This window comes from Bos taurus, chromosome 10 (genome assembly GCF_002263795.3).
Source record: "Bos taurus isolate L1 Dominette 01449 registration number 42190680 breed Hereford chromosome 10, ARS-UCD2.0, whole genome shotgun sequence".
In the NCBI taxonomy this organism is placed as follows: domain Eukaryota; kingdom Metazoa; phylum Chordata; class Mammalia; order Artiodactyla; family Bovidae; genus Bos; species Bos taurus.
The window spans coordinates 71567664-71591478 of NC_037337.1; the positions used below are offsets into that span (position 1 = coordinate 71567664).

Sequence of the window (23815 nt, forward strand, 5' to 3'; positions counted from 1 at the left end):
GTTTCTTTAGGTAGATATATTCCTAAGTATTTTATTCTTTCCGTTGCAATGGTGAATGGAATTGTTTCCTTAATTTCTCTTTCTGTTTTCTCATTATTAGTGTATAGGAATGCAAGGGATTTCTGTGTGTTGATTTTATATCCTGCAACTTTACTGTAGTCATTGATTATTTCTAGTAATTTTCTGGTGGACTCTTTAGGGTTTTCTATGTAGAGGATCATGTCATCTGCAAATAGTGAGAGTTTTACTTCTTCTTTTCCAATTTGGATTCCTTTTATTTCTTTTTCTGCTCTGATTGCTGTGGCCAAAACTTCCAAAACTATGTTGAATAGTAATGGTGAAAGTGGGCACCCTTGTCTTGTTCCTGACTTTAGAGGAAATGCTTTCAATTTTTCACCATTGAGGATAATGTTTGCTGTGGGTTTGTCATATATAGCTTTTATTATGTTGAGGTATGTTCCTTCTATTCCTGCTTTCTGGAGAGTTTTTATCATAAATGGATGTTGAATTTTGTCAAAGGCTTTCTCTGCATCTATTGAGATAATCATATGGTTTTTATTTTTCAATTTGTTAATGTGGTGTATTACATTGATTGATTTGCGGATATTGAAGAATCCTTGCATCCCTGGGATAAAGCCCACTTGATCATGGTGTATGATCTTTTTAATGTGTTGTTGGATTCTGATTGCTAGAATTTTGTTAAGGATTTTTGCATCTATGTTCATCAGTGATATTGGCCTGTAGTTTTCTTTTTTTGTGGGATCTTTGTCAGGTTTTGGTATTAGGGTGATGGTGGCCTCATAGAATGAGTTTGGAAGTTTACCTTCCTCTGCAATTTTCTGGAAGAGTTTGAGCAGGATAGGTGTTAGCTCTTCTCTAAATTTTTGGTAGAATTCAGCTGTGAAGCCGTCTGGACCTGGGCTTTTGTTTGCTGGAAGATTTTTGATTACAGTTTCAATTTCCATGCTTGTGATGGGTCTGTTAAGATTTTCTATTTCTTCCTGGTCCAGTTTTGGAAAGTTGTACTTTTCTAAGAATTTGTCCATTTCTTCCACGTTGTCCATTTTATTGGCATATAATTGTTGATAGTAGTCTCTTATGATCCTTTGTATTTCTGTGTTGTCTGTTGTGATCTCTCCATTTTCGTTTCTAATTTTGTTGATTTGATTTTTCTCCCTTTGTTTCTTGATGAGTCTGGCTAATGGTTTGTCAATTTTATTTATCCTTTCAAAGAACCAGCTTTTGGTTTTGTTGATTTTTGCTATGGTCTCTTTTGTTTCTTTTGCATTTATTTCTGCTCTAATTTTTAAGATTTCTTTCCTTCTACTAACCCTGGGGTTCTTCATTTCTTCCTTTTCTAGTTGCTTTAGGTGTAGAGTTAGGTTATTTATTTGACTTTTTTCTTGTTTCTTGAGGTGTGCCTGTATTGCTATGAACTTTCCCCTTAAGACTGCTTTTACCGTGTCCCACAGGTTTTGGGTTGTTGTGTTTTCATTTTCATTCGTTTCTATGCAAATTTTGATTTCTTTTTGATTTCTTCTGTGATTTGTTGGTTATTCAGCAGCGTGTTGTTCAGCCTCCATATGTTGGAATTTTTAATAGTTTTTCTCCTGTAATTGAGATCTAATCTTACTGCATTGTGGTCAGAAAAAATGCTTGGAATGATTTCTATTTTTTTGAATTTACCAAGGCTAGCTTTATGGCCCAGGATGTGATCTATCCTGGAGAAGGTTCCATGTGCGCTTGAGAAAAAGGTGAAATTCATTGTTTTGGGATGAAATGACCTATAGATATCAATTAGGTCTAACTGGTCTATTGTATCGTTTAAAGTTTGTGTTTCCTTGTTAATTTTCTGTTTAGTTGATCTATCCATAGGTGTGAGTGGGGTATTAAAGTCTCCCACTATTATTGTGTTATTGTTAATTTCTCCTTTCATACTTGTTAGCATTTGTCTTACATACTGCGGTGCTCCCGTGTTGGGTGCATATATATTTATAATTGTTATATCTTCTTCTTGGATTGATCCTTTGATCATTATGTAGTGACCTTCTTTGTCTCTTTTCACAGCCTTTGTTTTAAAGTCTATTTTATCTGATATGAGTATTGCTACTCCTGCTTTCTTTTGGTCCCTATTTGCATGGAAAATCTTTTTCCAGCCCTTCACTTTCAGTCTGTATGTGTCCCCTGTTTTGAGGTGGGTCTCTTGTAGACAACATATGTAGGGGTCTTGTTTTTGTATCCATTCAGCCAGTCTTTGTCTTTTGGTTGGGGCATTCAACCCATTTACATTTAAGGTAATTACTGATAAGTATGTTCCCGTTGCCATTTACTTTATTGTTTTGGGTTCGAGTTTATACACCGTTTTTGTGTTTCTTGTCTAGAGAATATCCTTTAGTATTTGTTGGAGAGCTGGTTTGGTGGTGCAGAATTCTCTCAGCTTTTGCTTGTCTGAAAAGCTTTTGATTTCTCCTTCATACTTGAATGAGATCCTTGCTGGGTACAATAATCTGGGCTGTAGGTTATTTTCTTTCATCATTTTAAGTATGTCTTGCCATTCCCTCCTGGCTTGAAGAGTTTCTATTGAAAGATCAGCTGTTATCCTTATGGGAATTCCCTTGTGTGTTATTTGTTGTTTTTCCCTTGCTGCTTTTAATATTTGTTCTTTGTGTTTGATCTTTGTTAATTTGATTAATATGTGTCTTGGGGTGTTTCTCCTTGGGTTTATCCTGTTTGGTACTCTCTGGGTTTCTTGGACTTGGGTGATTATTTCCTTCCCCATTTTAGGGAAGTTTTCCACTATTATCTCCTCAAGTATTTTCTCATGGTCTTTCTTTTTGTCTTCTTCTTCTGGAACCCATATGATTCGAATGTTGTAGCATTTAATATTGTCCTGGAGGTCTCTGAGATTGTCCTCATTTCTTTTAATTCGTTTTTCTTTTATCCTCTCTGATTCATTTATTTCTACCATTCTATCTTCTAATTCACTAATCCTGTCTTCTGCCTCTGTTATTCTACTATTTGTTGCCTCCAGAGTGTTTTTAATTTCACTTATTGCATTATTCATTATATATTGACTCTTTTTTATTTCTTCTAGGTCCTTGTTAAACCTTTCTTGCATCTTCTCAATCCTTGTCTCCAGGCTATTTATCTGTGATTCCATTTTAGTTTCAAGATTTTGGATCAATTTCACTATCATTATTCGGAATTCTTTATCAGGTAGATTCCCTATCTCTTCCTCTTTTGTTTGGTTTGGTGGGCATTTATCCTGTTCCTTTATCTGCTGAGTATTCCTCTGTCTCTTCATCTTGTTTAAATTGCTGAGTTTGGGGTGTCCTTTCTGTATTCTGGCAGTTTGTGGAGTTCTCTTTATTGTGGCGTTTCCTCACTGTGTGTGGGTTTGTACAGGTGGCTTGTCAAGGTTTCCTGCTTAGGGAAGCTTGTGTCGGTGTTCTGGTGGGTGGAGCTGTATTTCTTCTCTCTGGAGTGCAATGAAATGTTCAGTAATGAGTTATGAGATGTCTATAGTTTTGGGGTGACTTTGGGCAGCCTGTATCTTGAAGCTCAGGGCTGTGTTCCTTTGTTGCTGGAGAATTTGCTTGGTATGTCTTGCCCTGGAACTTATTGGCCCTTGTGTGGTGCTTGGTTTCAGTGTCGGTATGGGGGCATTTGATGAGCTCCTGTCAATGAATGTTCCTTGGAGTCAGGAGTTCCCTGGAGTCAGGGTTTGGACTTAAGTCTCCTGCTTCTGATTATCGGTCTTATTTTTACAGTAGTTTCAAAACTTATCCTTCTATACAGCACCATTGATAAAACATCTACATTAAAGATGATAAGTTTCTCTACAGTGAGGGTCACTCAGAGAGGTTCACAGGGTTACATGGAGAAGAGAAGAGGGAGGAGGGAGTTAGAGGTGACCCAAATGAGATGAGGTGAATCAATAGTGGAGAGAGTGGGCTAGCCAGTAGTCACTTCCTTATGTGCACTCCACAACTCGACCACTCAGAGATGTTCACGGGGTTATACAGAGAAGAGAAGAAGGAGGAAGGTAACAGAGGTGGCCAGAAGGATAAAAGGGGGGAATGAAAAGGAGGGAGACAGATCCAGCCAGTAATCAGTTCCCTAAGTGTTCTCCACCGTCTGGAACACACAGAAATTCACAGAGTTGGGTAGAGTAGAGAGGGGTTAGGGAGGAGACACAGGCGACCTGGTGGAGAAAAAGGAGGGTCCAAAGGGAGAGAGAGCAGTCAAGCCAGTAATCTCACTCCCTAGTGAAAAATGGGTCCTGAAGATTGGGTCCTTATAGGTACAAAATTGGTAACAAATACATAAAAGCAAAAATTAAAAATCTAGAGTAGAGTTTGGAATTTCAAAAATACGATGTTAAAGAAAAGAAGAAGGAAAAGAAAGAGAGAAAGAACGAACAAACAAAAACAAACAAGGTCGCGAAAATTATAGAGAAAGTACAGGTACAAAATTGATAACTAATACCAGAAAGCGAAAATTAAAAATCTAGAGTAGAGTTTGGAATTTCAAAAATACGATGTTAAAGAAAAGAAGAAGGAAAAGAAAGAGAGAAAAAACGAACAAACAAAAACAAACAAGGTCGTGAAAATTATAAAGAAAGTACAAGTACAAAATTGATAACTAATACCAGAAAGCAAAAATTAAAAATCTAGAGTAGAGTTTGGAATTTCAAAAATACAAACAAATACGAACAATGTCACAAAAATTATAAAGAAAATACAGGTACAAAATTGATATCAAATACCAAAAAGCATAAATTAAAAATCTAGAGTAAAGTTTGGAATTTCAGATATACAATGTTATATAAAAGAAGAAGAGAAAGAAACAGAGAAGAAGAAAAAAAAAAAAAAGTCACAGAAATTATATAAAAAAAAACTATAGGTACAAAATTGATAACATATACCAAAAAGCGAAAATTAAAAATCTAGAGTAGAGTTTAGAATTTCAAAAATACAATGTTAAAGAAAAGAAGAAAAAAACAAAAACAAACAAAAAAAAACAAGGTCAAAAAATTATAAAATATATATATATGAAGTCTGCTGAAGAAGAAAAAAATAGGGTCTTTTTTTTTTTTTTGCAAAGTAATAGGATATAAAGGTGAAAATTAAAGGAACAATAGAGGACTTAAAAAATTTTTTTTTTTAATTAAAAAAAAGAAGAAAGAATGATCGTAAAAATAATAAAAATATATCTAGGACTTTTTTTTTTTTTTTTTTTGTGGGTGTTGTGGGTTCAGTTCATTTTTGGCTAGTTCCTTGGTCAGATTTATATTTCTCAAGATCTATAGGCCCCTTTCTATGTAGTCCGTAGTAACCACAGGGTTTTGATCTATTGCCTGTAGCTTCCAAGGCGTTTCCCTCTGTTATATCTTCTTCTGTTTGCTAGTCTCTTCAGTATCTGGTTTCCGCCCTGACTCAAAGGGCACGGTGGAGGACACTTTTTTTTTTTTTTTTTTTTTAGGCTTACTTGTTCAGTCGCGCTGTGGGGAGGGAGGGAGGGATGCTGCAAACAAATAACACTGGCGTGGGCTCGCAGTGCCTCAGCCACCCTGGGTCTGCCCCCGCTCACGGCGCGTGTAGCCTCCCTGTCCACACTGCTCGGACTCTAGGTTGTTCCACCGGGAACAATCCGAGGCTGGCCCTGGGCTGCATGCACCTCCCAGGTCCAAGCCGCTCAGGTTCAGGCACTCGGGTAGTCCTCAGAGGCGCAGACTCAGTTGGGCCTGCGTTTTGTGCTCTTCCCAGGTCCGAGCGCCAATTTGTTCTTCCCAGGCGAGCGCCAATGCTGCGACTTATCGCCTCCCCGCCACTCGGTTATCTGGATGTAAAACCGGCGCACCTTCTCAGGCAGATGTTGACCGTCCAGACCCCCAAGAAGTTTTAGTTAGCAAAGAAGCCTGCTTACAGTTTTATAGATAATGTCTCTCTGGGGCTGCGATTGCCCCCTTCCGGCTCTGGCTGCCTGTCACCGGAGGGGGAAGGTCTGCAGCCGGCTATCTCTGTTCAGTCCTTTGTTCCGTGCGTGGGCCTGGCGGTCTTAGGTTAGGGCTGGCTTTTCTCGTGGTAGGTATCCCACAGTCTGGTTTGCTAGCCCAAATTATTTCGCTCAGATAGCGCTCAGGGTATTCAGGCCAGATTCTTACTCTCAGCGATGCAGCCCACGCCGCGCCTCCCTGCCCAGCCCGGGTTTGCTAATGGCGGATGCAGGCGTCTGCGCTGCTTCTCTGCTGGGGGAGTTACCGTAGGGCTCGCAATCTGCGAGTTTTAAATTGTTTATTTATTTTTTCTCCCTGTTATGTTGCCCTCTGTGCTTCCAAAGCTCGGCACAGATTCGGCAGTGAGAAGGTTTCCTGATGTTTGGAAACTTCTCTCTTTTTAAGATTCCCTTCCCGGGACGGAACTCCGTCCCTCCCTCTTTTGTCTCTTTTTTTTTGTTTTTAATATTTTTTCCCTACCTCCTTTCGAAGAGTTGGGTTGCTTTTCTGGGTGCCTGATGTCCTCTGCCGGCATTCAGAAGTTGTTTTGTGGAATTTACTCGACGTTTAAATGCTCTTTTGATGAATTTGTGGGGGAGAAAGTGTTCTCCCCGTCCTACTCCTCCGCCATCTTGGCTCCTCCCCCCCTATGCTGTGCTTTTGAATTGAACTTTGCAATACATCCAGAAATCTAGTAGGATTGGCAGTAGATCTTCATTTCAATGGACAGTATACATTTCTTTGAGGTCCTGTCTGCTTAGAGATAGTGAGATGGTCAAGATGGTCTTCAAAGTTTTCGTCTTGTCTTCTGATTCACTAAACAAATACAGAAAAGCTTAAGATAAAACCATAAACCATTTTATTCCTTCTAGTCCTAAATGTATATTTTATCTCATCAAGACCATTCCAAATGTCCTTTTATTCAAGTTGTTAAATTTACATTTTTTACTCCATGTTAGGTATTTTGTTATCAATCCATTTATTTCTGGGTGCTTCTTAATTTAGAGCAGGGACTGAAATGCGGATGGGGGCTCAGGGAGAGATGGAGGAAAAAATCATGAAAACTTTATTTTAATACAAATTCTGCAAAACCATCTCTGAACTAATAATGTTATTGAGAAAATGGTTATGAGTCCCCTTGGCCTTGATGATTTTCATTACCCTGAGTCTTAAAGAGATGTTGAGAGGTATGTATCTACTTAGCTTTTGGCTTCAATTTAAAATCTGATTATTTAACTTAATCCTCAGGCTGCCATGTGTGAATTACACAGTCAGCAAACTGTGCTACTTGCCAACTCTTTACATGTCCCCATCCAGACCAGTATAGGTTTTAAAGACAGGGAGGATAATTTGATCTCCATAAGTGGTATGGTTTAGGTAAGCTTTCAAGTGTAATTTTGAAAATGTGTTTCAGTAATGGCTAGAACAATCTGGTAGTTTGTACAAATAAATGTACTCAAGGATATATATTGATACACTGGGAGTCGTTTAAATACCATTTGCTCTCATAAAACATATGTCACACACCCTGCGGGAGGTGAATGCCCAATATATGGATCATGAATTGCAATTCTAAACTGTCCTCAACTCTTTTTATCTGCTAGGCTTGAAGTCCCCCGCTTTTCCAGATGCAGTTCCTCTGGAATTTCAAAGTGTTTCTTGATTTGTGTTGTAGGAGCTCAGTACCAGTTACATCTTTTAGTTACGATTTTCTGGCTCATGGATGAAGGGAGGAAGAAAAAAAAAAAAAATATATATATATATATATATAAAATATATATTTTAGAAAACCAAATTCCTAAAAAAGTTGGAATTTTCCACCTCTTGTCTAATGTTAACTAAATCCACTGGAAACATCCTACAGCTGCTAGCTGTTTATTTCATTATACAATGTAATATTTAAGAACTAAACTGAACCAAATGAAGGTTATTTAGAATGTATACTTGCATTGTTTTCAGGAAAGATGGACATTTCTTGGGTATAGAAGAAAAAAGCAAGTCCTTTGCCATCTTTTAAACAATCAATTTAGTTTATTCACCTATGGACACTCATGTTAAATCCCTGTGAGCATGCACCTCTACAACGTCAGAGAGCAGAAGGGCACAGGCATTGAATCTGGCATTTTCACTCAAGATCCCCAGGGCCTCGAGCAGTGCCTGGTCCCGAGTCCATGGTCAGTAAATGCTTGTGGCCTGGATGAATAACTCACTACTGAAGGTTTATACATGATATGCTCAGGAAGATTTGAATAAATGTATGTGTGCATGCATGAATTAATGATGGCTGAATCATCCAACAGTTGGATTCCTATTCTGAATTATTCTTGAAGTAGTTGTGATAGGTTTGGGCTGGTTCCTGTACTCTTCCTGCGTCCATGTCCACCTTTTGTCAGTCTCTCTACTCTTCTTCATTTGGATGGGAGCACTGAAGGGTAGCAGGTTAAAAGGCTGAGGGTGTTGTTATTCAGTCGTGTCCGACTCTTTATGACCCCATGAACTGCAGCACTCCAGGTTTCCCTGTCCTTCAGTATCTCCCTGAGTTTGCTCAAACTCATGTCCATTGAGTCGGTGATGCCATCCAAGCATCTCATCCTCTGTCATCCCCTTCTCCTCCTGCCTTCAATCTTTCCCAGCATTAGGGTCTTTTCCAGTGAGTCAGTTCTTCGCATCAGGTGGCCAAAGTATTGGAGCTTCAGCATTCTTGTCTAAGAAATATTTTCCGTCCTTGGCAGTCTCTCCACCCTATATTACATGGTAGAATAAGTAAATAGCTGCAGTGTGGGAGGAGACTCATTGTGCTAGATATCTTTTGACCCAGCTAAAACTTAGAAGTGCCAGCTGAGCTGCTTAGCAAGTCTAAGCAGGTCGGGAGAGGCCTGGGGGAGAGCAGTGCTGGTGTCACTGAAGAGGGACGCGTGTGTAACTTGGCTTCACACTTGCCCACAGGACCTTTCTTACCTCTTACTCTAGAAGCTGACTTGGTGTCTCAGGAGACAAAGTCCCTCCATTCAATCAGGAAAACACTGCTTAGAAATCCTCTCAATTAAGCCTTGTCAACAGAAGTTGTACTAGATTATATAAAAATTGGACATTTGCGTGGCTGGATTGCTCTTGGGAGTTGATTTCAGCATATATTTAGAATAAGGTGATTTCCTTTAGATTATTGGAAAACTGCTGGTGATGCAGACTAATAATGAAGTTTCTACTTGAAATAACACAAAGAAGCCAAATAAGAAGCCTACAGGTTTCGCAGCAGACTTTTGTCTAGCAAACTGGATATAGTTTGCATTGCCTGCTATTCAGAGTAGGAAAGGAAATAGTGTAAAACAATTAACCGTGGGTTGTAAGAAACTAAAAAGTTATTTCTATTAGCCTTTGCTTGTGGGGTTTCTCAGTTGTTATTTTTATATGTCGAATGAAAACACATCTGTCAGACACAGAGAACATTATTGTGTAGGTGGTGGTGAGTCATATTGTGGTATTTTCTGTAATGACTAAGAACGTTGGCAGAAATCTCACAGGCTGAAAACCTTTAAGGTTTATTCTCTGTGTGTACACATCTCTTTGGGGACTTAACACTCCCTGTTGTTTTCCATTTATGTCTGTCTTGACTGGTTAGGGACAGGTAATAATTCACTGAACGCTCCTCTATTTAAACCAACAAAGGGCTTATCTAACTTTCAGGTTTCCAACCATCCCTAAGAAAATAAAATACTGTTCTCAAGGTCATGGTGGTTAAATTTTAAGAGCTGTGATGGCATTTCATGACTCGTGGATGTGGTGGCTATTTGCTGTGGGACGGATGGATGTTCATAAATTTAATGAATTACTGCAGCTGAAAGGTACATTTTCTCCATACATTTATAGAAGTCTAATTTTGCTGCTGTGAAAGTGCCACCCTTCAGTCCTCTGTCCGCTTTGTCTGGCCCTTTCCGCTTTATGTGGTACTTATCACTGTGTCATGTGACTTAAGGCCTGGCCATTTGTCCCTCCAAGAGGGTTTGTCTTGTATGTGGTAGTGTTGAGTTGTGGGGTGGGAGATGAGGTTAGACGTGGGAGATGAGGGTGGATGAGGGAGAGGGCTAAATCCAGAGAAGGCACCGCTGCTGTTGGGTTTGTGTGAGGTGAACCGGGGGGTTGCTGCCTGCTGGACATGTGGGAGACTTTTGGTGGGTGGGATCAGGATGGGTAACTTGGGCCTGTTTGCTATGGGTAAATACCTGGTGTTTTTAATATGAAGAAGAAAAGTTACCCTTGTGTGAATAATATAGTGTTAAAAAATACTGTGAGCTCTGTGCATTGAGTCAAATGGATGATTACCTTGTCAAGGACCATTTAAAAACCAAAGCCAAACAACCCCAAAACAGAAACATACACAAAGCAGTGGGTTGATTGGCAGGGTAACCCCAAGGACCTGTCTGTCTTAGCTCTCCCTCTCTCCGTGTTTTTAATCTCTGTTTCCCCAAGCATTCAACACGTGTCTTCCTACTTCTCTGTGATACAGAGTTAGCTTAACTCATCAGAAATAGGAATCCTGAATTCCTTCATTAGAGATTTCTGTTAGCTGAAAACTCACTTGTTGTTGGCTCACTGAAATCTATTGACTTGGTAGATGTTTAAAAAATAAGTCCTTTAAATATAGCATTGAAGGTGTTATAAATAATTCCATATTTTAGCCTCACTCACATCTCTGAAAAGAGCTTTTCAACTCATTCAAAACCCTTATTGTATATTATTTCAAAATTCCTTCCTTTGCTTTATCTAGTGAATCAATCCATTTCCTTAGATTTATTTGCGCTATGCCAATTGTTTTCTGATTTATATAGATTTTTCTATAGAGTTGCCTGCTTACTCTAGAATGTAGAACTGGTGGGGTTTCTTTGTGCAGAATCTTTCCAAGTGGGGTTTATAACATGCTTTGTGAGAGATGAAGCCAGAACTTTAGTTCCCACAGCTGGACCTCCTTCAGCATTCTTTTCTTCTTAATAAAAAAAAATGTCTAAGTATTATGTTTTCTCCCAGCTAATAAAAATATAGGAAATAAGTGTTTTATAAAGATATGAAAAACATAATTGGTATCTTCCCACAGAAGAAAAGCCTTTGTTGGTTTCCATTTTTAAGAAACTTGCACTTTCTGTGGAGAAAAATGATGCTTGGTGCAGATGTTTCTTTCTTTACCATTCACTAAATCATTTTCCTTTAACTTTTAAAGCCCTATCCAAGAAGGAGTAATATGGAAAAAAAAAATTCTTTGGCCAATGAAAGGAGCTAGGCCATCTCAGTCTAAGGTATAGTAACAGGAACTAAATTTATTCTATTTATCTTTGGATTAATTGCCAGCCCTCAAAACAATATCTGACATAGCCAGATTGCAAAAATTGGGGGTGGGGAGAGTAAGGTGAGAGGTTAGAAGGTGATCTAGAAGCAACCGGGATGTTTCTTGGGGTTGTGCTAAATATATTTGTTTGTTAATCTTAGTGAAAAAGATTGAGGGGAAGAGGAAATGAAAAGGTGGGGGGGCGACAAAGGATGAGAGGGTTGGATGGCATCACTGACTCGATGGACTTGAGTTTGAGCAAACTCCGGGAGATAGTGAAGGAGGTGAAGCCTACATGGAGTGCTGTAGTCCGTGGGGTCGCAAATAGTTGGATAGGACTTAGCAATTGAACAAGTGAAAAACTTGACTATTAACCCACAGAAGGCCAGTACTCTTCTCTAGATCACTACTCAGGAGAAACAAAAAACACTGAAAAGTTTCTTCAGAACTTAAATTGTTATATTAACCTATCACCTAATTTAATCTTAAGGGACATTGGGGGAAACATTGCCCAACTCTTGGTCTAAATGGAATGCATACTACTGGAGCCTACATAATTTTCAAGGGAAGGACAAGAATATTTCATGGAAGTGATCATGGTTTCAAACAGAAACTGCATTTAAGTTGTAACATTTCTCAGATTGAACCACTTAAAGAGGTTCACTTTTTCCCTTTCCTACCTCTTCATACATTTTCCCCCAATGTTTCTTTTCTAAATAGATTCCTTGTTTTAGTTAACTGTTCAACCAGAATGATCTTTCCTTACTATGTACACACGGCGCTGTTTTCTCTATTCTGAAATTTTTTTGTTTTCCTGGGGCTCCATCAACCAGGCTTGATTTTTGTTTTTTAAGAACTTTATTGAGATATAACTTACATGCTATAGAATTGACCCCTTGTAAGTATACAGTTCAATGCATTTTAGTAAATTTATATAGTTTTGCAGTCATTACCACAATCCAGCTCTAGAATAATTTCATCACCATATCTCCTCTTGGGTCCATTTGCAGTTAATCTCTGTTCCTGCCTCTAGCCCCAAGCAACCACTGATCTCCTTTCTACTTCTATAGGTTGACTTTTTTTTCTTTAAAAATTCATGTAAAGAGATACTATATGAGATGCTGTGATCCTAATTGTTTTGTTTTCCATGATTGCCTCTTTGAGTATTTGAATTATCAAAATGAAAAATCTCTTATAATATTACTTTGAAGTAATTTTGAAGAAACTAATGTATGAGATGATTTCAAATTAGCTTATACTCTGTTCTTTTTCCTCCTTTAGTCAATTGTGCTTTCATTCCCCAGCTTGCCTAGCAGTGTATCTAAATGAGTGCAGGTAGCTGAAAAAGAAAGTAGCCAAATCAGTCCATCCCTTTTGTAACCAAAGAACGACCCCAGGAGTAGTGTCTGTGAAATAGAGTATCGATTCAGACATAGGAGGTAAAGCTAAAGCTGAAGTGAAGTGAAATCGTTCAGTCGTGTCCGACTCTTTGTGACCCCATGGACAGTAGCCTGCACCAGGCTTCTCCGTCCACGGGATTTTCTAGGCAAGAGTACTGGAGTGGGTTGCAGCTTCCATAAGAAACCATAGAGTTTTGTTCTGTTTTATCTGCAGCTTGCAAAGATTTCTTACAGAAAATAAAAAGCACTAACTTTAATAAAAGAAAAAATATTATGAAGTTGTATTGCATAAAAAACACTTAGTGATCAAAATAGACTTAACAAAATGAAAAGGCACAGGTGAGGCAAAATACTAGCAGTACATACCTCTGCCAAAGGACATGTTTTGCAACAATAAGACAGGCAACTCATAAGTGGGCAAAAGATTTGAATAAATATATCAAAAAAGAATATGTGTGAATGTCATGTGAACTTGTCAAAAGGCATACTCAGCATCAGGTGTCATCAGGAAAATGCAAATTACAACTGCATTGAGGTACCACTTCACATAAGTTGTGCTGTCACTTCAGTGGTATCTGACTCTATGTGACCCCGAGGACTATAGCCCACCAGGCTCCTCTGTCCATGGGATTCTCCAGGCAAGAATACTGGAGTGAGTAACCATTCCCTTCTTCAGGGGATCTTCCTGACTCAGGAATCTAACCTGCATCTCTTATGTCTCCTGGGTTTGCAAGCAGGTTCTTTACCACTTGCAGCACCTGGAAAGCCCTGCTGCTGCTACTGCTGCTAAGGCACTTCAGTCGTCTCCGACTCTATGCAACCCCATAGACAGCAGCCCACCAGGCTCCGCCGTCCCTGGGATTCTCCAGGCAAGAACACTGGAGGGGGTTGCCATTTCCTTCTCCAATGCATAAAAGTGAAAAGTGAAAGTGAAGTCGCTCAGTCGTGTCTGACTCTTAGCGATCCCATGGACTGCAGCCCACCAGGCTCCTCCATCCATGGGATTTTCCAGGCAAGAGTACTGGTGTGGGTTGCCATTGCCTTCTCCATGGAAAGCCCTAGGATGACTAAAATTTTAAAGATATAGTACCAAATGTTTGTGAGGATGTGGAGTAACCCAAACTGCTATATGTTGCTGGTGGGAGAGTAGAATGGTACAACCAGTTTCTGAAGGTTAAAGTGCAAAAAACTTCAATGTATACCTTTGCCAAAACACGAAAATTGTTACTCTGCGTACATGGGTGCTAAGTCGCTTCCGACTCTTTGCAACCCTATGGACTGTAGCCCACCAGGCTAAAATCTCTTATGTCTCCTGCACTGGCAGGCAAGTTCTTTACCATTAGTGCCACCATCTTACTGCAAAAAAAAAAAAAAAAAGAAGGGAGGATGGGTTTGAATTATTGAAATGCATTGATCTTTGCTATGTCCCATAATAACCCCTCTCCCTCCTTTTCAGATACCCACCTGCCCTCACCTTAGTTTTTTCTTCAGTCCAACTATATATGAGATATTGTTTTGGGTCCTGGCAACTAATGCAAAGATAAACAGAACAAATTTCATTCCTGCTGTCTGGAGATGAGTCTAGGAAGGGAGTCAGACATGCCAATGTGATTGTGATTAATGCAAGTGTGATAACTGCGGCAATGTGATTAATGCCAAAAGGTTAGTAGGAGAGCAGAGAGGGGTACCCCCACCCCCCAAGGTAAGTCAGGTAGGCTGCCTGGGGGACAACTGATCCCTTGTAAAAGCTTAGATACCTTGTAAAAGCTTAGATACCTTGTAAAAGCCAGAATACTGAAGTGGATAACCTTCCCCTTCTCTAAGGGGATCTTCCCAATCCAGGGATCGAACCCAGGTCTCCCGCATTGCAGGCGGATTCTTTACCAGCTGAGCCACAAGGGAAGCTCAAGAATACCGTAGGGTAGCCTTTCCCTTCTCCAGAGGATCTTCCGACCCAGGAATCTAGCCAGGGTCTCCTGCATTGCAGGCAGATTCTTTACCAACTGAGCTATCAGGGAAACCCCCAAAGCTTTAGATAAATGGGACTCATTCTTAGACATGGTGGGAAGGGCTGTTTGGAAAAAGGTTTCAGAAATGGGCAACTTGTGATCCCAAGTGCTGAAAGTTGGCTGCTGGGGGGGGAGGAGGAGGAGGTGAGGTGGGGCAAGTCAGCAAAGGCCGTATCATGAAGGGCCCTACCTACCAGCTAAGGAATTTGGACTTTATCCTGAGAAGAAGAGGAATTGTTGAAGCCTTCTATCATCTTGTCTTCCTAACTGGAATCTAAATTCCATGCGATTGGGGTCTGTTATTCATCTTTGCGTCCTTTGTAATGTCTGGCCATGGTCCTGGAATGGGTAGGACATGGAATAGGTGTTGATTGCTCTCTAAGGCTGTGTGATAGTCTCTTCCAATCTTGCAGGCTTGTTTCAAGCCATATTATTAAACCAGAGTGAGTCAGAGCAAAGAAACTTTTGGAATGGAGGGGTGGGGGTCTCATTACACTCTGGGCATTGTGCCTAGGCACTCCCAATTATTATTTAATCTATGTCACCCCTCCTCGCTCAGATTTGCCATTGACCTCTGATCGCTCTTATGATAAAGACCAACGTTCACAGTGGCCTGCCTGCAAGGGTGCTGTTTACTGTCTGTGATGCTTTTGACCTATTTAATTTTTATTCATTTCTCAGGTCTCACCTCAATCACAGCCTTCCCTGCCCCATGACTCCCCGTAGCAAATGGGCTCTGGCAGCTCAACTCTGTGTGCTCGTCCCTGGGATCCTGTGATTCTTTGATTTCTATTCTGCCCCTTCAAGCATATGAGCTCTGTGATACCTTTCTATTCCCTGCACCTAAAATGCCTAAATTTAGTGGATGCTTGAATTTTACGCAATCCATAACAGCCAGACCTGGAATTCAGGGGTATCTGACAACAAAGTCTCCCTCTTTGTGTAAATAGACACTCAGCAGGCCCAGTGGGCCGCCAGTGCAGCTCAAGGGTGCGTTTTTCCTACTGACGTCAGTGTCATGGTTCTCCCCACCTGTTGAATGATCAACAGAATGAACAGGCTAGTGGTTAAGGACATGGGATCTGGAACCAGACAGTCTAACCTCAAGTTCCTCCTCCACCATTTACTAGCTGTGTTACCTTGAACAGGCTATTGAATCTGTCTGATTCAGTTTCCTGGAAAGTGGGATACTACTACCCACTTTATAGGATTATTGTGAGGATAAACTAAATTAATCCATAAAAACATTGCTACTAAGCACACAGAAAGTGCTCAGTAATTGTTATGCTATGCTGTGCTAAGTCACTTCAGTCGTGTCCGACTCTGTGCAACCCCGTAGACGGCAGCCCACCAGGCTTCCCCGTCCTTGGGATTCTCCAGGCAAGAACACTGGAGTGGGTTGCCATTTCCTTCTCCAATGCACGAAAGTGAAAAGTGAAAGTGAAGTCGCTCAGTCGTGTCCGAATTGTTAGCTGTTACCATTACCACTATCCATGTATTCCTTCCTGTAGTCTTACTGTAATCCTACATTACATCCAGAGGGCCTGTGTGTGTGCATGCTCAGTTGTGTCTTACTCTGTGTGACCCCATGGACTGTAGCCCGCCAGGCTCCTCTGTCCATGGGATTTCCCAGGCAAGAATACCCGAGTGGGTTGCCCTTTCCTCCTCTAGGGGATCCACCCGACCCAGGGATCAAACCTGCATCTCCTGCATTGGCAGGCAAATTCTTTACCCGGTGAGTCACCTGGGAAGCCTAGAGGGCCTATAGCAATTTTTAGTTATTTTATGGAAATTCTGTCCTTGCATGAAGCCATCTGCTCTGAAGTTCTAATTCAACCATGTCTTCTCAATTCAAAATTGGTCATTTGTGTCTCAGCAGAAGTTTTCTAACTCTAACAGCAAAATATAGTAATATTAATACTTTTTGCTGTGAATTTCGAGGTTTTTAGGATTCACATGTTTCTTCACACCTCTGCTCAGATAGGAAAAACAGTAATGCAGTGTAGTAAAGGATACAATATTCATAGCACTGTTCTCTCACAAATCAGGGCTTCCCATGTAGCTCAGCTGGTAAAGAATCCACCTGCAATGTAGGAGATCCCAATCTGATTACTAGGTCAGGCAGATCCCCTGGAAAAGGGATAGGTTACCCACCCCAGTATTCTTGAGTTTCTGTTGTGGATCAGCTGGTAAAGAATCCACCTCCAATGTGGGAGACCTGGGTTCAATCCCTGGTTTGGGAAGATTCCCCTGGAGAAGGGAATGGCTACCCACTCTTGTATTCTGGCCTACTGAATTCCATGGATTGTATGGAGTCTCAAAGAGTCAGACATGACTGAGCGAGTTTCACTTTCACTTTTCTCTCACAAATTACAACCCTTTTCCCCAAACTAAGCACCATATTATTGGGCTATTTGAATAACTGACCTGAATCCACAATCCCACCCCAAGAAAACCCTAATTGTTGGGAAGTGCTTTATGTCGCCATATCCCCCTATTCATCAGTAGATGAGAATAGGTATAACTTACAGGAAATTAAAAAAGGAAGAAAGGGGAAAAAATAATTATTTCACATGTGTATATAACAGTTGCATAACAAAATTTTAACATTTTTAACATGTTCCCTTATAATGGAATTTTCTGTAAATATTTTTTATTCCTTCCTTGGTTTTACATTGTTGAAATTCTTAACTAGTTTCTAGTGGTTAGTGTCTGAGTGTGTGTTTTAGTGACTTAACCACTTACCTTGCTCCTAAAAGAAAATAGCATCTTTTTTAAAGATGAGAGAACTAACCACAGTACATTTGCCCCTCCCTATGCCAGGCGTTACTACCTGAGTTGATGTTGCAAATCCTCACAGAGCCCTGAAATGACAGGCCCATCCTGGAGATGGGGAAACAGAGGCTTAATGAGAATTTTCCCAGGCAGCCGGCATGTATCAGACCTTGTGTGTCTAGGCCCTGGAGGTGCAGGGGTTAACAAGATCAGGGCAAAAGGGATAACGAGAAATAAGCCTGGCAATTAAGTTGGGGTTATAAATGGAAGACTTCAAAAGACTGGCTGAGGGATGTATAATTAATTTTGCAGGCAGTGTGGAACTAATGACATTTTGTACTTCCTCCCACTTTCTCAGTCCTCAACACTGGGCAATCAGTGATGTAAGGAACCTTCCAGGTGATTCCATTGCTCACTCAAGTCTGAGGACCACTGGCTAACGCATCAGTGGTCATGATGTAGCAAGGATCGGAAGGGTGAGAAGGAACTGGGGGAGGCTGGTGCCAGAGCCAAGGCAGAGGTGATTAGGGCATAAGTTTGGGTGGCTTCACTGGAAACAAAACAAAGGGAAAATGTGAGCTTTTTCTCAAGGAAGTAATGATAGCACTTGATGATCCAGCAGAGGCAGAACTGTAAGATGGGAGCCCCACGAGTGGTAGAGCTGCATTATATGCCTCAGTTAGCTGAACCTTATTATTGTGCCTTAATTTATAGTAATTTAATATGTCTCACACCCATCAATCTCCCGCTCTTAACTAGATTCAACTTCCCTATAGGAATAAAATTGTACCAGGTGCTCAATACCAATAATAATGTTGACCATGGAATGAGTTATTAAATGCCAAGAACTGTTCCCTATGCACTTTATAGTCATTATCTCATTGTTGTTCATTAGTTATAGATGTTCATAAATTGCCTTCCCTCAGTGTTCAATCTAAGCTGCACACCACTATAAAATTAATGTTTCCAGACACTGATCTGAGAGACTGAGAGTCTGGGCTCAGGAGTCAGACAGCTCTAGGCTTAAACTCTAAGCCCCATCATTTACCAGGCATATATGGTCTTTGAGCAGGTTGCTTACCCAACCTTCTGCCAAAACTTCCCCCAGCTGTATTACAACAAGTATTATTAATACAAGGTGGGTGTGATCATGAGTGGAACTCAGGGTTATTATGAGAGCTAAACGAGAAAATGACTGCACAGTGCTTGACATTTGAAGTACTGAATAAATATTGGTGATACAGATGTCACTCCCTTTCTCAGAACCTTCACTGGCTCTTCTTGGTCAAGAAAATAAACTCCTTAATCTGGCCTTGAAGATTGTCCACAGAGTCACTCCTTACCTCCCAAAGCTTTTATCTGATGGTTCTTTGCATAAACCAGTGCTTCAGCTAAGCTGGTCAGTGTCCCCTAGATACTCTAATTCATTACCACATCCCAACCCGTGGTTTTCTTCTTCCGCTCGTCTCATCATGTCCCTCAGGGCCCATCCCAGTTGTCAGTGTTTGTAGGGCCATCCTTACCAGTCCTTCATCTGTAAAAATTAGTAAATCCTTCCAAACTCTGGAGCTTTAAAGACCTTTAATGTTCAATGGACCCTCTGTAGCAGTACACATTGGCCCAGGACAACTCTGTCCGTGCCCAGCCAGCTTTCCCCACCCTTCGGTAAGTGTAGGGCTGCACTGGGTGCCCAGCCCAAGGCCAGGGACCTGCTTTCTTAATGCTGGTAACAGACACTGGCACTTAGCAGCTTCTTGGTCTTTCCTAAGTTCATTTGAATATGTGTTGGCTTTGTTTTCTCACTCTGGTGATGCTGATAAAACTTCCCTTATAGGAATAACGGTTAATTTGTAAACTAATTATTATTATTTGTCTTCTCAGGATGAACTTGACCTCACAGACAAACACAGGGAAGCCATGTTTGCACTTCCAGCAGAGAAAAAATGGCAGATATACTGTAGCAAGAAAAAGGTAAGATATTCATGATGATTATGGTTAACTGGAAAATTATTATTGTTTTGATGCCCTTTGCGCTCCCATTTCACCACCAGACTTCAGGCAGTTCTTTATAATGTAAAAACCAGATTGAATGTGCCCAGTTGTGGCCTTAGCACTATATGTGGTAAAGGACCGGCTCCTCGGATGTTGATTTTATCAACACTTCATTGTAACCCCCTCACCTCACACCATTATTCATAACCTTGTGTATGAGACCCCTAAATAACATCAGCTTACAGAAGGTTGACGTGTTTTTCCAAAACTTGCCCTTTACATGAAAGTTTGTATGTAGGCAGGTGAGGACCAGCATTGTGGTTTCACAGCTGCAGTTTTCCCCGCTCTCTGGGACTACCTTCAAACAACTTTCCATTTGGCCATCTCTAAGACGTGGCCTTGTCCTCGTGGTGTGAAGTGGCTGTCCATCCATTTCAGGTTCCAAACTGGGGCTGGAGGAAATGGGGAAGGCGCAGCTCCCCACCCCCGCTCTTAGGGCCACATCGGGAGTCCCAGACCTGAGTTCCTTCACATCCCACTGTTAGCTACATGGCCACACCCCCCTGCCAGGAATGCTGTCTTATTCTGGGTGGTCATCCGCATGTAAAAGCCGGGGATTCTGGTACCTTTGGAGGAGGAGAGAAAGGAATTCATGGGGTAGAGAAAGTACTTAACTCTCTTCCCTAGCCTCCGTGGCACTAGGCACCACCCGTGGACTGTATCTCCCACAATAAAGCTCACCCTGCCATCTTTCAAACACGGTGGCACATTCTGCAACTGTTCTCTCACCCATTTTTGGAACCACTTGTGTTCATGGCCAGCTTTTGCCGCTTTCCTATCTGTTCTGGGGGAGACTTACATCAGGACAGGGAAGCAGAAAGGGCAGGGCTGGTTCCTAAGGGAAACGATACCTCTCCAACCAGAGTGGGTGCTGGATTACTCACCTCTGGAAGCAAAGAAACTGGAACAAGCTATAACAATCCAGTATCTTGAGAAGACACAGTATGAGCCAGGGAAACCTTTCCTTAGTGGATTAGGATGCATTTGAGGACCTCCGTTTGCCCCCATGGTTCCGACCCCCGCACCACGCTGCCTTTGTAATTGGCATGCCCCCTCCTGGGAGCGTCTCTCCAGCAGTGAACCTTCCTGTATTCCCCTCGTGCCAGGCTTTATAACCCTTGTAACACCAGCATCTGATACCTGGAAGTGAAGGTATGATGAATGAACCACTGAGTTGTTGGGTTTATACCTACCTCTCAAACAAACTAAAGCACATTTGATTTTCCATGTGAGCTATTGTAATTGATAAAACTACATGTGGGATTTTGTTCCAGGGGTCTTTGCTGAGAGATGTGTCCAACTGTAGCCTCTGAAGATAACTTCTGAGCCACTTAGATCATGTCAAGCATTAAGGGTTCCTAATGCAGTGGTAACCAGTAAGATGTGTTTGTGAATGAATGTGTCCTCTTCTTTCTCTCCGTGAACATCTTACCAATGGGAAGACCTCTCTTCTGTCAAACTGATGGGTCATCGCTCAGGAAAGAGATTTTAAATGGAAAAAATTTTTAATGAAAATTAAAATGTGCTGGGTTCTGATAGTAATAATGTTGAATGGTCTTGAAAACAAGAGAACTTTTCAGGCAGCTGCCTTCAAAACCTGGCCCCTACAACTGAGAAAGAAAAATCCTTAAGTGCCTGAGTACACAGAGGACATTGTCTATTTTGGCTCAAACGAGCGCAGATTTTTTTCTCAAAATTAGGAAACAACGTGAAGTGGGATTGAGAATATGCATTAGAGGAGAGGAAGGGGCAGGAGAATGGGAGCAGCTTACCGAAGGGAAAGTTTTCTTCTTTCCCAGATTTTATTACACCCTTGACGGCAATTGAAAGTTAATCATGGAAACTACTGCCCCTTAGATTAGAAACGGCAAGCCCTGGAGGATAGAAACGACCTCGGCCTCACAGCTGCTGCTCATTTTTCAATTTCCTGGCCTATCAAATCCTCTTTCAGACCTTGTCTCCTATGTGCGTGGTGGGGTTGGCTTTTTGTAGGCGAGTGGATGTAGATGTGGCCACTGGCCTCGGAATCCCATTTCCTGACGGATGGGTTATCCCTGCGAGTACCTGGTCCAATTGTGCAGATCTTTGGGAAAGCAGTTTTCCGGTTAGCCTCATTCCAGCAGCTTGGATTCCCTTTATGACTTAGCAATAGTGTGACTGAGTGGAAAAGCCATCTTAACTCTTTGGGGAATCCCGGGAGTTTATAGATCTGCCTCACTTTAAAATGGCTTGACTGAGGATTTTATTGATTAGAGCTTCTCAGACTGTTAAAACTATGCTGTGCTTTGGGTCTACAACTAACCTTTTGGGACCCTGTAATAAATAGAGAAATAACACAATAAGAGAACACAAAACCCTTTGCAAGAAAAGGGCCCGATGCTTGGCCCTCTTCAGAGAACCTTGCCTCCTTCAAAATGGGTTGCCCATTCTCAGAAAGGAGCCCACGGTGGCCATCCTTACCACCAAGAACAGACTGTTTTCCTTGGACCATCTCTTGGGTATAGCCTTTTCAAATCAGACTTGTCACCAGCAAGCCTGACCACATCCATTTCTCAGGCCAAGGGAAAGCTACACCCTCATGGCCCCTTCAGACTTTCCATCTTTCAAGATTAGAACTCAGAGCATCATAGATGTTCTCACACATAGTGAAGCCATAGAGTAAGGGTCCATGAGCGCCAACAGAAACAGAGCTGGGGAAAAGCAAGCTTTCTGCATAAAAGTGCACAGCAGTTGTGGAGACAGACGGCACTGGGAACTGAAGATGGGGCCTGGCCTTCCTCGGCCAAGTGGCTCTTTTCCATCCAATAGAGACTTGAGTCCCAGCAGTGGCTATCTGCTTATCAAGCTCTGTGTTCATTTCTCAAACAGCTTTATCCGAGTCCTCTGGTTGAAAACCCATTTCCAGAGCCAAAATGAAAGCTGCAAAAGTGTTCCTGGGGCTAAAAGAATTGGAAAGAAATTAATTGGAATTTTGCCTAATTAAGTAATCCGGGGGGAGAGCAAGAGATGGATGTTGCGGCCTTGTTGAAAGTCCAAACAAATCTGTAAAAATGACTAGAGTGGTTTGGTCAGCCGTGGTTTGTCGTATGCAGCAGTCCACTGTCAAATTTTTTTAACTTTTACGAAAGGTCCAAGGAAAGGCTCTGTTGGTGGAGCTGGGGGTATTTTCAAATAGGAAATGTTTGTGGTTCTTATCTTTAAAGGTAATTCCCTTTTTAGTTCCAATCACAACATGCTCTTTTGTTTAAATGAGGTTTTTCCCAGTCTTCGTCCAGAAACTGCATCTGTTAACAATCTTTTGGATTTTAAACTGAAGCTTTTTAAACAATGAACCATCTGACCACGAAAGGCATCTGGCCATGCTGTATTTGCTTATTGTTAACATGATTTTTAAACCCTGGGAAAAGTAAGGAGTAGGTCTTCAGAGAGGAGAAACTAAGATGGTATACACACTGTATTATGGCAACAGCAGTCTTACCAGCCCAGGCAGAAATCTTTAGTCACACTTCTTCACAGGAGCAGCTGCAGTAGTTGTGTCACTTAACCAGTCCTTCACAGTGTCCAGAAAATGCTTTTTCCCTCTCCATGAGCTTCAGAGTCACAAAGTCAGTGGATGGAATTAGAAGCTGTGAGCTGTAGTAACATCAGATATTTGAGGCTAAGATCAGAATTTGATGACTGCACCTAATGTTTCCTCCATGCATTTCTGATCCCTAAGCCAAGGCTTAAGTAAATGGCTCTGGATTCTCCATATTACATTTCTGTATCTTTTGAGGTCTGCTTTGGAGAAGGTGAGTTTTTGTTGTGTTGCTGAGTTTGTTTGACTCTAGTTTAATTAAATCACTCAAGAACTTTGTCTAACTTGGCTGCAGTTGAGCCTTTCAGCTTTGTGGGAAGTGCTGATCTGGTGCTAGGCATGTTCAGAAGACATCAAGGAAAAGTGGCTGAGAATTCTCCTGGTACCTTTCATTCACTTCCTTTATTTGGTTTGCATATCCTTATTGGATCACTTCCCCAGTCTGCTCCACAAGAAGGAATTCTCCTTTACCACATACACAAAAAAAGCAATGCATTGTGAATGGTCATAAGGATCTTTCAGATGCATTCAGAGCACAAGGAGGAAGTGGAAAACAGGGATTTAAGGGAACATATGCTAGTAGTGGAATTAAAGACAAAGGAACCATCAGTATTCTACAGGACTGTCAAACAAATCAGCTGTACAGCAAGGAAGTGGAATGTTGATATGTTAATGGCCTGGTTGTTC

General features: G+C 41.3%; 1 protein-coding gene across 5 annotated transcripts in view; it reads left to right on the plus strand.

The window, feature by feature from the left end:
* The window catches only part of DAAM1 (dishevelled associated activator of morphogenesis 1), a 191639-nt gene that overhangs the window by 88335 nt on the left and 79489 nt on the right, over positions 1-23815 (plus strand). For all 5 annotated transcript variants that reach the window (XR_009496029.1, XM_059890352.1, XM_005211965.5 and 2 more), the window contains 1 exon segment: positions 19381-19470. Coding sequence is in view for 4 of the 5 variants with exons in the window: in XM_059890352.1 (XP_059746335.1) it covers positions 19381-19470 (90 nt within the window). In the remaining variant the exon portion in view is untranslated.